General features: G+C 46.8%; 1 protein-coding gene across 2 annotated transcripts; it reads left to right on the forward strand.

Moving 5' to 3' along the window:
- The first annotated feature begins 3289 nt into the window (after positions 1-3289).
- Positions 3290-13667, forward strand: HIGD1B (HIG1 hypoxia inducible domain family member 1B). 2 transcript variants are annotated; one of them, XM_060282336.1, is made up of 5 exons: positions 3290-3430; positions 4595-4671; positions 5706-5808; positions 9624-9758; positions 13040-13667. In XM_060282336.1, exons 1-5 carry the CDS (start codon positions 3307-3309, stop codon positions 13180-13182), a joined length of 582 nt encoding a protein of 193 aa, XP_060138319.1. In that variant the 5' UTR covers positions 3290-3306; the 3' UTR covers positions 13183-13667. The 2 variants fall into 2 exon arrangements, with proteins under 2 accessions (XP_060138319.1, XP_060138320.1); XM_060282337.1 differs by lacking the exon at positions 13040-13667 and adding an exon at positions 10843-12344 and having other exon boundaries at positions 3291-3430.
- The last annotated feature ends 2 nt before the right edge of the window (positions 13668-13669 follow it).

The raw sequence follows: 13669 nt of genomic DNA on the forward strand, positions 1-13669 counted from the left end.
CTGGATTGGAAAAAATCCCGTAAATCCCCCGGATTTCCTACCTGCCAGTGAGGCTCCATTTTGGGTCCTGGCGCCGCCCGATTTCCGGTGCCCAGACATGGGTAGAAGCGACTTCTGGTGCCGCTCCGCCCATGCCTGGGCGCCGAAAATCGGGCAGAGCGGCACCAGAGGTTGTCCAGACATGCGTAGAAGCGACTTCCGGTGCCGCGCCGCTGCTGATCCCGCATTTTTCAGCGGGAGACTTGGCAGCTATGGGCTGCCAACAAATCGGGGGAAGAACCACAGGAGTAATGGAAAGGCACCAGAGCAGCCGATAAACAAAACTCAGGGCAATTTCAAAAGACATCAGACAGGGCAATAAATTATAGAAATCATATCAGCAATTAAGGTAAAGGTGTACACCGGCTCCCTCGGCCAGTAAAGTGAGATGAGCGTCACATCCCCAGTGTCGTCCACGACTGGACCTAATGGTCAGGGGTCCCTTTACCTTTAAAGAACCCCTGGACGGTTAAGTCCAGTCAAAAGCGACTATTGGGTTGCGGCGCTCATCTCGCTTTTAGGCCGAGGGAGCCGGCGTTTGTTCACAGACAACTTTCTGGGTCATGTGACTAAACCACTTCTGGTGCAATGGAACACCGTGACGGAAGCCAGAGCGCACGGAAATGCTGTTTACCTTCCCGACGCATTGATACCTATTTATCCACTTGCACTGGCATGCTTTTGAACTGCTAGGTTTGCAGGAGCTAGGATAGAGCAACGGGAGCTCAGCCCGTCGTGGGGATTAAAACTGCCGACTTTCTGATCGGCAAGCCCAAAAGGCTCAGTGGTTTAGACCACAACGCCACCTGCGTTATACTGTACCATGCAATTATATCAGGCATATTAACACAGAAGCCAAACTAGGCATTTTAGCACATGCATTTGGTACACAAGGGAAAATGAGGAAGATGCCAGGTGGATCAGGATGGAGTTCCATAAATGAGGTACAAACAGGGATAATAATAATAATATAATAATGATTTATTATTTATACCCCGCCCATCTGGCCGGGTTCCCCCAGCCACTCTGGGCGGCTTCCAACAAAATATTAAAATACAGAAATCCATCAGACATTAAAAGCTTCCCTGAACAGGGCTGCCTTGAGATGCCTTCTAAAGGTCTGGTAATTGTTAATCTCTTTGACCTCTGGTAGGAGGGCGTTCCACAGGGTGGGTGCCACTACCGAGAAGGCCCTCTGCCTGGTTCCCTGTAACTTGGCTTCTCGTAGCAAGGGAACCGCCAGAAGGCCCTCGGCGCTGGACCTCAGTGTCCGGGCAGAACGATGGGGAAGGAGACGCTCCTTCAGGTATACTGGACCGAGGCCGTTTAGGGCTTTAAAGATCAGCACCAACACTTTGAATTGTGCTCGGAAACGTACTGGGAGCCAATGTAGGTCTTTCAGGACCGGTGTTATGTGGTCTCGGCGGCCGCTCCCAGTCACCAGTCTAGCTGCCGCATTCTGGGTTAGTTGTAGTTTCCGGGTCACCTTCAAAGGTAGCCCCACGTAGAGCGCATTGCAGCAGTCGAAGTGGGAGAAAACTAGAGCATGCACCACTCTGGCGAGACAGTCTGCAGGCAGGTAGGGTCTCAGCGTGCGTACCAGATGGAGCTGATAAACAGCTGCCCTGGACACAGAATTGACCTGTGCCTCCATGGACAGCTGTGAGTCCAAAATGACTCCCATGCTGCGCACCTGGTCCTTCAAGGGCAACTCGAATAAAATATTTTGGGGGGAGGGGAGCAAACCCTGCCCCACATAATCAATCACATGATGCAACACACACATACCATTTGAATGGCAATGCCGATTAACTTTGCAGCCCCCTCAGATATGCAAAGGCACCTCGGCCCCTAGAAGTTGCCTCCTATGGGTACAAGCACAGGAAAGGCCCCAGCATGAGTCACCTGATGGGGCATGTGCAGAGAGTCATGGTGTGCCAGACAATCTGGCCTTTGGGTCTTCATTCATGAGTCACAGGCCCTCAGAGAAGGGGCTCCTATGGCTGGAACCAGACACCATCCAAACTTCCCTCTCTTATCGCACCATCCTTTAATCAACAAAAAATTGCCGTGTTTCCATTTCAAAACAAGCGGAAAGACTTGGCTGCTAAAATAAGAAAGGGGATAAGATTCCAAACTCAAGATTTTAGCAGAGGTGAAATTTGGGTAACATGGCGTCCTGAGCTTGGAATGTTCACCTAAACACTATGTTAAATATAGATCAATACTTTTTAGCTCATATTTACCATTGGCTAATAAATTGCATTAGTATGATTTTGAGAAATTGGGATGTTTATTGCAGCCTCAATTTAAGCAGAACTGAACTAACACGGCTTCATAAAACAATACTCGGTTACTGCAACCGGTAGAGGCTCTTCACACTAGGGTACAGCGCTCATAATGAAAATTATCAAGCAACTGTTTAAAAAAGATTTCCTCCCCAAAATCTCAAAGCCACATATTCTTTCCTGCCCCATGTATATTTTACACTTCTATGAACTTACTTTTCTGGCTAATAATAATAATTTTATTATTTGTCCTCCGCAAATCTCAGTTGCCCAGGCCACTCTGGGCAGCTTCCAGCATATATAAAAACATAAAAAATAAAATAAAATAAATGTTTCCTATATGGGACACCACTCAGACAAAACTAACCTTAGCAATGGCAAATAGGTCCCTCCTATTGTTATTTTGGGATACGGGCGGCACTGTGGTCTAAACCACAGAGCCTAGGGCTTGCCGATCAGAAGGTCGGTGGTTCGAATCCCCGCGACGGGGTGAGCTCCCGTTGTTCGGTCTCTGCTCCTGCCAACCTAGCAGTTCGAAAGCACAAAGTGCAAGTAGATAAATAGGTACCGCTCTAGTGGGAAGGTTCACCAGAAGTGGCTTAGTCATGCTGGCCACATGACCTGGAAGCTGTACGCTGGCTCCCTCGGCCAGGAAAGCAAGATGTGCGCCTCAACCCTAGAGTCATCCGTGACTGGACCTAACGGTCAGGGGTCCCTTTACCTTTTTATGTGTTATTTGGGCAGAAAAACCATGCGACTGACATTAGGATGTTTGGATTATTGAATATTAGGAGGTGTCTCAGATTTTCAGCCCCTGCTGGGAAGGCTCCCTATTTCTTTTGAGGGCTATCCAGGAGCCAACATATCAGATTAGGGAGCATTGCCTGAAAGCCTTGAAGTGCAGCCTCGCACCATGAGCATGCTCAGAGCTGTTTCCTTGAAGGCAAGATCTCCTCACAGCATGTTCTGGTAACCAGAGATGCAGCAGGGATTGTTTTCTACTATGAGGAATTCTTTGTTTTCTGTAATATTTGTTTTGTGTTCTTGCCAGAGACAGCAAGCAAGCAAGCAAGCAAGCAGGCAAACAACAGTGGACACACAGAGTGAGTCTTTTTCTATAATAAATATGTATGCTATCTTTACTTAATATTTTCACATTTATTTTTATGAATTGGATTGGGAAGATGAATGGAGGGTGGCTTGTGTGCATGTTGCAACAAACTCTGTATTAACTATTTCCCTGCATTCACTCATTAAAAGCAACAGCAGTTGCTGGATGGGTCAGAGCAGCCATGTGCAATTACGGAGTATTTTCCAAAGTATTTCCAGAAAAGGTATGTGGATCTGCTTTCAGGAAGTCCCTCCTCTAGCTTACATACAGAATATATTGAATACAGGATGGGAGATAATGTTGCTGCTATTTCTTGCTTGCCTTTTTGTGAGTTTGCCAGTGACCTTCTAAAATGGAACATTTGGGGCTCTATGCCTGTCTGGAGACCACACTGATTGACTCCATATCCTTCCCCAAACCTGGAACTCTCCCTGATCTCGGACGTAAGAGGCTGGTTTATCATATTAGAGTGATGAGCAGATTATAATTTCACATTTTTCCGGATTGATCCATGCATTGCAAATAGATTCAGCTGTGCTCTGCTGTTCGCTGGATCAAGTGAAACAATATATTTTCCTCTCTCAATTGGTTGAAATGCTTTACACTTTTAATTTAGAGGGGGAAAGTGTTTCATAGAATCATAGTTGGATGGGACTCCAAGGATCATGTAGCCCAACACCATGCAATGCAGGAATATGCAGCTGTCCCTTATGGGATCAAACCTTGGTGTTCTCAGCACTACACACTAACCGAGCTTTGCTTTGCTGTGGAGGACAATGGGCAGAGCAAGGGTTAAGGAGCAAGCAAGCAGATAGCAAGCTGTCTCAGCCATCTCCCCATCTCCTTACTTAAACATCAAGGAAACAGCTAGTGTGGGGGACTTTGCTGTAACCTTAAAGTAAGAGGATGGGAAGAGACCCAAGCAGCCCTTGGCAAAACAACCATATTTCCAAAAGACTTCGGGGAGATCTCTCCATAGCAGCCGACAGAAGCAGCCGACAAGGGAGAAACCCATCAAACAGGCCAGTGACTTTAAGGAAGCAGGTGGGTCTCCAGGGGAGCTAGGCTGGCAAGGTGTCCAACTTCATAGTCCTGGCCTTTGAAGGGCTGCCCAGTCCGTGTCCTCTTTAATTTATCTTTTTATTTTAAAACCTAGGACAAGCTGGGGTTCTGAACTTGCCCATCAGCTGTTCACACCTGCACATCAGACCACCAGCAGTCTTTTGCATCGTGGTGAGTGGGATTTCTATTTATATTTAAATCATGGTAATTATTTCTAACTGGGCATCAATCTATCTACCTGCTTAGCACATGCAAAAATGGTGTCCTCTTTTTTAGATGGCATGCTTCCTCTGTTTTGGCAGCACTGTTCTCTCTTTATGGTAACACGCAAGGGGCAGCCTAACTGGAGCCCTTGACACGAGGACACAATCGGAAACACCGGTGTGTGAGCTGTCCTATGTTGGAGCTTACCTATCTTTTGGGTAGTTCTAGTTGATAGCTTTTCAACATTCCAACATAAGAGATGTTCCTGGGCTGCCACTGGAAGCTCCCAGTCTTAGTCCGTTTCAATTTTCCAACTCATCCATGCCTGGGATAGTTCAGATTATTTTCGAGTCCTAGCAGATATTAAGCAGACTTCATGTGGCTTGTTCCAAGGGATACCGATACAAACGTTGAGTTCTTTATAGCAATCAGGGGGACGCAGGGGTGCCAACTTTAATAAAATATTGCGGCGGGGGTGTGTGTTTCAGGTAAGCCCCGTGCACACACCCCATTTGAATGGCAATGCCCATCAGTTTTGGGGGCCCCCCAGCTCCCTCAAATATTTTATTGAGGGGCTGAAGATCCCTCGGCCCCTAGAAGTTGGCTCCTATGGGAGGGTGTATACTCCATTTGGACCAAACACCAGTTTCCTGTCTGTTGTGGAAGTTCCCTAATGGGTTTTGTTTGGGTATTTTGTTGCTGCTATTGATATCAAATTTTGTATCTTCATTTTTTAATCTTATTATGACCTATGTGGAAATTGTTTAAGTTTGGTTGCGAAGTTTTTCATGCGCTTTATTCATTGCTTAGGACTACTTTTGTTATATTATGTACACCATTTCATGTTTCAAGCCACCTTAACTATGCTTTTAACTGCGGAAAGGTGGCCCACGAATGAAATGTCGACTGCGATGATGCAAGGATCTTTACAGCGAAATTTGACGAAGCTTAGGTAGTCATTTTTCTCTTCAGTTGTGTATCTTTGAAATTGATTTATACAGCGCTCGATGTCAACTGACGAAGACAGCTGGATTCCAGAGCATGAAACCACGGTTAGTGCCAAACTCCTTCAAAAGGCACGGAAGAGCCCTTTGGTGCCAGCTGGTAAGTTTGGGAAGCCTGAAGTGGCTCTCTGTAGGGATCTGTGTGTGATCTTCTCTTAGCTCAATCGCAGAGGGGGAACAGAAAGGCAGGGAACCAAATGTGGTCTGAAGACTCATGTCCATGACTCAAATCTATGCAAGGCATCAAAGAGGGGAGGGGTGGGAGTGGGAAACTTTAAAAGAGTAATATACAAATTGTCCTTTTAAGGATAAAGCTACCAGCCACGATGGCTATATTCTGCTAGTTGCTGGGGATCACAAGCAGTGACAGTTGCTGTTGCAATCGGGTCTTGCTTCTGGTCTTCTCAGAGACATCTGGTTGGCCACTGTGAAACAGGAAGCAGGACTAGATGGGATTCCACACCCTCCAACATTTATTTGATGAAAATAGGGATGTCCTATTCAATAAATAATAATAATACCCCACCCATCTATACCAGCCCTGTTTAGGGAAGCTTTTAATGTTTAATAGATTATTGTATTTAGAGTGGCTGGGCGAACCCAACCAGATGGGCGGGGTATACATAAATAATAATAATAATAATTGCCCCAGCCATTCCAGGTGGCTTCCAATATATATAAAAACAATAAAACATTGAACATTTAAAAACTTCTCTATACAGGGCTGCCTTTAGGGACCCAGGTGGCGCTGTGGTTAAACCACTGAGCCTAGGGCTTGCTGATCAGAAGGTCGGCGGTTCGAATCCCTGTGACGGGGTGAGCTCCCGTTGCTCGGTCCCAGCTCCTGCCAACCTAGCAGTTCGAAAGCACGTCAAAATGCAAGTAGATAAATAGGAACCGCTACAGCGGGAAGGTAAACGGCGTTTCCATGTGCTGCTCTGGTTTGCCAGAAGCGGCTTTGTCATGCTGGCCACATGACCTGGAAGCTATACGCCGGCTCCCTCGGCCAATAGTGTGAGATGAGCGTGCAACCTCAGAGTCGGTCACGACTGGACCTAATGGTCAGGGGTCCCTTTACCTTAAAGGCTGTATAGCTAATAATAATAAATTATTTATTTATTATTATTTATTATTATTACTACTACTACTACCCTGCCCATCTGGCTGGGTTTCCCCAGTCACTCTGTGCAGCTCCCAACAAAATATTTAAAACACGATCAAACATTAAAAACTTCCCTAAACAGGGCTGCCTTCACAGGGAGGGAACTGCAGGAAGACCCTCAGAGCTGGACCTCAGTGTCCGGGTTGAATGATGGGGGTGGAGACGCTCCTTTAGGTATACTGGGCCGAGGCTGTTACTTATCTCCTTGGCTTTGGGGTGGGGGTCACATAACTCCATAACCCATTACTCTGATGAAAATAGGGACACCCTAAGGAAAAGCAGAGGGACGTAGGTGGCGCTGTGGGTTAAACCATGGAGTCTAGGGCTTGCCGATCAGAAGATCAGCAGTTTGAATCCCCATGATGGGGTGAGCTCCCATTGCTCGGTCCCTGCTCCTGCCAACCTAGCAGTTCAAAAGCACGTCAAAGTGCAAGTAGATAAATAGGTACTGCTCTGGTGGGAAGGTAAACGGCGTTTCTGTGTGCTGCTCTGGTTCGCCAGAAGCGGCTTAGTCATGCTGGCCACACGACCCGGAAGCTGTACGCTGACTCCCTCAGCCAGTAAAGCAAGATGAGCGCCGCAACCCCAGAGTCGTCCGCGACTGGACCTAACGGTCAGGGGTCCCTTTACCTTTTTAAGGAAAAGCAGGACATTCTGGGATCAAATCAGAAACTGCGGTGGCTTCTGTAAACCCGAGAATGTCCCTGAAAAATAGGGACACTTGGAGGGTATGGAATTCTGACCTGATCCAACCGGGGTCTTTTCATGGGACTACAGGTGTGGCGTGTAGGAAATGTGGCCTTTTGAACATATGAAACTGCTTTTTACAAACTGTTAATCTATTGAGCCTGGTGGTGGGAGATCTGTGGCCCTGCCTATGTGCTTGCACAACTCCTCCCATAAGTCCTGATCATTGGCTATGGTGGCTGAGGCAAGCTGGCATCTGGGGACCCACATGTTCCTCAGCCCTGATATAACCCAACATTGCCTACTGACAGTGCTGTAGCTATGGGGGAGATAGCTAGGTTTTTTTGCCCCGGTGAAGCCTTGAGAGAGGTGCCTTTGAGGCTCCCAGCCTGCATGCGCGCGCAAATGCATGTGTGTGTGTGTGTGTGGGGGTGCCAAACTGGGTCTTTGACCCAGGTGAAATAAAGCCTAGTTTCGCTCCTGCCTAGTGATCTCCAAGACTGAAAGCCTTTAGCTGCCTGAGCTGAATCCCAAGACCTTCTGCCTACGAAGTACATCCCTTTGCCACTGCATTCTTTCGGTTGCTTTCAAAGCATATTTGCTGCTGCTCTTTGCTGTCTCTGGCAAACACAGCCTTGACCCCAACCCCCCAACAAACTTTTGTTTCTGAAACGGAAGGCTGCAAAAAGAAAAAAATAGAGCTGGACACACAGTTCTATCTTCACCAAAAATCATGGATGTGAACACAGCCTGCAAATATTCTAATTGTTTACAGCGCTCCCAGAAAAGGGAGAAGCAATCCATGCAAAGATATGAATAGCCAGACATCTAAAACTATATTGGGCATTAGATTCAAACTTATGTCTTGTTTGTATTGTATGCAGCCATTTAACACATGGGCAATAAAGAAATTACAGTGGTACCTCTAACGAATAACTCTACTTACGAATGTTTCTACTTACGAATGGAGCTCCGTCCGCCATCTTGGATGCGGTTTAGATAGGATTTTTTCTACTTACGGATTTTTAGATAGGGTTGCTTCTACTTACGATTTTTTTTCTCCCAATGCATTCCTATGGGATTCGACTTACAATTTTTTTCGACTTACAAATGTGCGTTCGGAACGCATTGAATTCATAAGTAGAGGTACCACTGTATTCGGGTGAGTCTCCTAAGTGGGGAACGAGCCTAGTATTGCAATAGGCTGCATAAGAGGAGGGTAGGATGCTTTCTTCCTTGGAGTTTCAACAAGTACCAGTCCTGTCTACTGGCAGTATATGCCGGCAGTCGTCTGTCTCGAGAGACAATGGAGTGTGCCTCTAGGGAAGAAGTCAAACTGCTGCATTAGCAGCACTGAAGTGACCTCCCTGGGGCCCAAGCCTGGACAGTGTGTATGGAGGTCCTGGACTGCCCAAACAACAAGACCTCACTGATGTGGTCCAAAGGAAAGCAGAGCACCAGCTTGGCTGCAGGAGTTGCTAGAAAGAGGTATACAAGGCGCCATCAGGACTCCGCTCTGGATTCGTGTAGGGCTTACTCCTTAGCCTTTTCTTCTCCCAAAGATACCCCATAAGGAAAAGGAGGTTGAGGATCAGTTAGTATAAGCAGTATAAAGGTAAAGGTAAAGGGGCCCCTGACCATCAGGTCCAGTCGTGTCCAACTCTGGGGTTGCGGCGCTCATCTCGCTCTATAGGCCGAGGGAGCCGGCGTTTGTCCGCAGACAGCTTCCGGGTCATGTGGCCAGCATGACAAAGCTGCTTCTGGCGAACCAGAGCAGCGCACGGAAACGCCGTTTACCTTCCTGCCGGAGCGGTACCAATTTATCTACTTGCACTTTGGTGTGCTTTCGAACTGCTAGGTGGGCAGGAGCTGGGACAGAGCTCACCCCGTTGCAGGGATCCGAACCGCCGACCTTCTGATCAGCAAGCCCTAGACTCTGTGGTTTAACTCACAGTGCCACCTGGGTCCCTTATAGGCAGTATAGAAAGTGCCTTATCTGATGCAGGTGGGACAGGCTACTGGACGTCTTCAGAGATATGGCTCTATGGCTTCTTTGACCTTTGCAGGCATGATGGGGTTTGTGGCTGTGGCAGCCTACGGACTTTACCGGCTGAAGGCAAGGGGGAGTATGAAGATGTCTGTCCACCTGATTCACACTCGGGTAGCTGCCCAGGCCTGTGTGGTTGGAGCCATAACACTTGGTAAGGCGGGGACGAAGAGAAGGGAGGTGTTAAGCACTGGGCGTGGGTGCAGGAGAGGACCCGAGTTTGCAACTGCAATGACTGCCAGAGGGTAACGTCTTGCATGGGTACCAGGTATTCTGGGATTATTATCCCAGGGGTGGGGGCTGAGACTTTAACCCTTTGGTTCACATAAACGTGTTCATCCCTCGGTGTGCAAATGAGACAATGTGACTCACTGCCGCAGACAGAGCACCCAAGTCAGTTTGCTGAACATGCAAACTAAGCTTCATCTTCCACACTGGCCAGGGGGGCGGGGCTGTTCTTAGCCTCTGTGGGGAAAGTGCCCCTCCAAGGACATTCAGTGTACTGTCCCCATAGCGGTCAAGATTAATGAAGCTTCACTCATCTAGGTTTGGAAACGGCAGTTCCTGTACTATGAAAGCCCAATAAGCCTGAATTGAAAATGTCTAGTAAATCAGATTGGCAGTTGGGTTCCTACTGAGGGTATTTGGTGAGCCAACGGGACAGTGATGAGGAATTGAGGACTGGAGAGTCAGTCTCTGATATTATGGCAGTGAAAAAAGCTATATTGTAACTTTTGAATAAATGTGTTTAAAATATTTTTTTTTAAAAAAGAATTATAAAATAGCAGAGAGTAAGGAGATATTGCAGCAGGCCGCCCATGAAACAGAAAAAAAGTTGTATAAAAGATTTGCTGTTTTCCTTGAAAGGCAGAGGAGCAGAAGCCAGGTTCGATTCTGACCAAGAACATTTTGTTCGGAAAATTCTGCAATCGGGCCCAAGACTGCACAGGGCAATATTGCACTGGATAAAGAATGCTGAGACTTCCAGCATTTATAAAAAGTTTCTCTAGCCATTACAGCTGGAAAGCTGTTTGAAAAGGAGTCAGAAATGCCGGGAGGGAATAAGGAAGCCATCCCTTGTAAGGGTGGAAAGGTCTGCTTTGCATTAATTCCTTGCCCCTTCTGACTAGCGAAAGCAGCATCAAGCCAACTTCCCCGTTGGAGTCAAAAAGCTGTTTTCTCTACAGGCCGTATTCCGGTTGTCTCATTTGCCCCAACTCCTTTGTTCTCTCTCCCAGGCGCTGTCTACAGCATGTACAAAGACCACTTCCCCAAACAAAAATAGATGAGACATGGCTGGCATTGCTTTGTCCCTTCTCCCTGAATGGATCTGAATACCCCGGCGGCAACTCCGGCAGGGCTGGGAGATCATGTGGTTTGCTCTAGCAGAAGAAATAAGCCCCCTGCAGCCTCAACTGCTTACTGATACGGCTTATATATGTTTCCCTAAAATCCTGATGTACGTGTATATATTTTTAAAGTTTTGAGAAGTGAAAGGGAATCCTTGTGGAAACAAGAGGACTGCAAAAGACCCTCGAGGGATTATCGAGTAGCTAAGCCCTCCCTCTGCCCAAGGAGAGGATAACAGTTGCCCAGCCTGCTTCTCCTGAAGCTATTTGCCCCTTCTCACATTCTAAGTGTGACAATTGCCTTCTTTCAATCACACTGAAGTCCTTACCCTGCAGTTTCTCAAGAGAAAAACAAACCCTCTCCGAATACAACAAAATCTAATTCATAATAAAGCGTGTGACTCGAGCACGTGTGTGTGCATAAAAAGGAAATTCACACTGACAAGTGAAGATTCGCTTGACTCTGGCTGCAAAATTAATCCTTATTTTAATGCAAACTGAACTACTCTTGTGATGTGTCTGCTGTGTAATTTTCTTTTCTTTTTTAAGATTACCTCTGCACCTAAGCACATTTTATAGAGGCTCTGTCCTGTATATGACTTAAGGACAATATTAACATCTAATGTCACTATTTTAAATACAATTTAAAAATTACCTTGCTTGAAAAGGCATTAAAATGCACGTATTTGGTAAGATGGCTTACAATGGCATTATTCATTTGAATAAACATTTCTTTGGACTTTGATATATTTCTGCATGTGTACATTTGTAGACAAGACGAATATTTTCAGCAGACCTTCTGGAAATGTGATATTCAAGAGTAGGGAAAATTAATAGAAGATGACAGGGCTGGCTAAGTGCTTTTATAAAGCCGAGACGTGGAGGAATATAAATACACACCCAACTAGTGAAATGCCACAGAAACAGAAGTAGACTTTTTTTGCTGTATGGTAGAAATGCAAAGAATTGCATAGGGCACGGGGAGAGAGTATTCAAGTATTTTAAGAGGGAGGAATATCTGCTCCCTGCCCCGCCTACTTTTGTATTGATTTTTATACACCCGTTTCCTGCTTTACTTGCCTTTCCTTCTAAACTTCTAAGTGCCAAATGGTGTAATCTTTTACCTGAAGGAGTGTCTCCACCGCCACCCTTCAGCCCGGACACTGAGGTCCAGCTCCAAGGGTCTTCTGGCGGTTCCCTCACTGCGAGAAGTGAAGCTACAGGGAACCAGGCAGAGGGCCTTCTTGGTAGTGGAACGCCCTCCCATGAGATGTCAAGGAAATAAACAACTATCTGACTCTTAGAAGACATCTGAAGGCAGTTCTTAATGTGTGATGTTTTACAATTTGCTGGAAGCAACCTAGTCAGATTGGTGGCATATAAATAAAGTATTATTATTATTATTATTATTATTATTATTATTATTATTATTATTATTATTATTATTCCTCCTTACAGGGAGCTGCTCTTCCAACCCCCTTACTGTGGTTGTCCTTTTATGAGCCTTTATCACTTTTACAATATCCTATTAGAGCAGGGGTCCCCAGACTACGTCCCGCGGGCCAGATGCGGCCCAATTGGCCTCCCAATCCGGCCCACAACGACCCCCGCCGCCCGCTCTTACGGTGCGCTGCGCGGCGGCGCACTTCCAGATATGAAAAAAGCGCCAAAAATCGTTTCTGCGCATGCGTATGGGCCTTTCCCGACCCAGAAGAAGTCATTTCCGGTGCACTTCCGGGTCGGGGGAGGTGCACTTCCGGGTCGGGGGAGGCCCATACGCATGTGCACAAACAATTTCTGGCCATTTTTCCGGCCTGGAAGTGCGCCACCGCGCCAGTAAATGTGTGTGCGCATGCGCACGGGCACACACTCCCCCACCCTCCGGCCCACTGCGCGCGCACTCCCCCGCCCTCCGCGTGATTGGCGTGCCGGGCACTGGCCCAAAGGCGGGTAAGTCTGGGGACCCCTGTATTAGAAGTACAGTAACCAGAACTTGCAAGTATGGTCACACCACAGATTTGTATCGTAGCATTATGATATTTTGCAGTTTTATTTCCAATCCCTTTCTTCCCTATCTGTAACACAGAATTCAGATCTCTCACAACAGCTGCACACTTGGGTCATTTACATCGAGCGAATCCATTACACAAAGGAAGATTTTTCTCCTGGATAGTCCATGGTCAGCCCGGATCCCATAAGCATGTATGTGAAGTTAGGGTTTCTTCCTGAATGTGCATGACTTTACATTTGATTGCATTGAATTGCATTTGCCATTTCACTTCCCATTCACTCAGTTTGAAGAGATCCTTTCAGAGCTCCCCCCCTTTCTGTTCCTGCTCTTTTCAGAGCAACCCCCCCTTTTTGTTCCTGCCACCCTGAACAATTTGCTGGTGTCATCTCAAGGCTCATCCCTAACTTTGAGTTAAAAGCAGGGCCTGCTGTGTGGATATCAGAACCTGTGGTTTGTATTACGAGGCTTGGATACTAATTCCTCATTGTTTGGATAAGCGAATTTTCGTATAATTTTTGTTTGGATAGTGGGACCTGCATGTACTGGGCTAGGAAGGCCGACTCAGCAGAAGGCCTCTGCTAAATCCTTCTCTTTTGGAAGAGATTGCTAACAAAATTCAAGAACAGGGTCAAAACACTTTGAAGGGGACATGTGGGATTTCTAGGGAAGCTGGGGGGGGGGCAGGAAGAGGAGAGAGAGCAGACA

Source organism: Zootoca vivipara, chromosome 13 (genome assembly GCF_963506605.1).
Source record: "Zootoca vivipara chromosome 13, rZooViv1.1, whole genome shotgun sequence".
Taxonomy (NCBI): Eukaryota; Metazoa; Chordata; class Lepidosauria; order Squamata; family Lacertidae; genus Zootoca; species Zootoca vivipara.

Excerpts from the sequence above, each read along its gene's own strand:
- HIGD1B (XM_060282336.1), top strand. The coding sequence starts at position 3,307 with ATGCAGCAGGGATTGTTTTCTACTATGAGGAATTCTTTGTTTTCTGTA. Across the intron at positions 5,809-9,623 it reads GAGCCCTTTGGTGCCAGCTG|GCATGATGGGGTTTGTGGCT; the intron begins GTAAGTTTGGGA and ends TGACCTTTGCAG. Across the intron at positions 9,759-13,039 it reads GGTTGGAGCCATAACACTTG|AATTCAGATCTCTCACAACA; the intron begins GTAAGGCGGGGA and ends TCTGTAACACAG.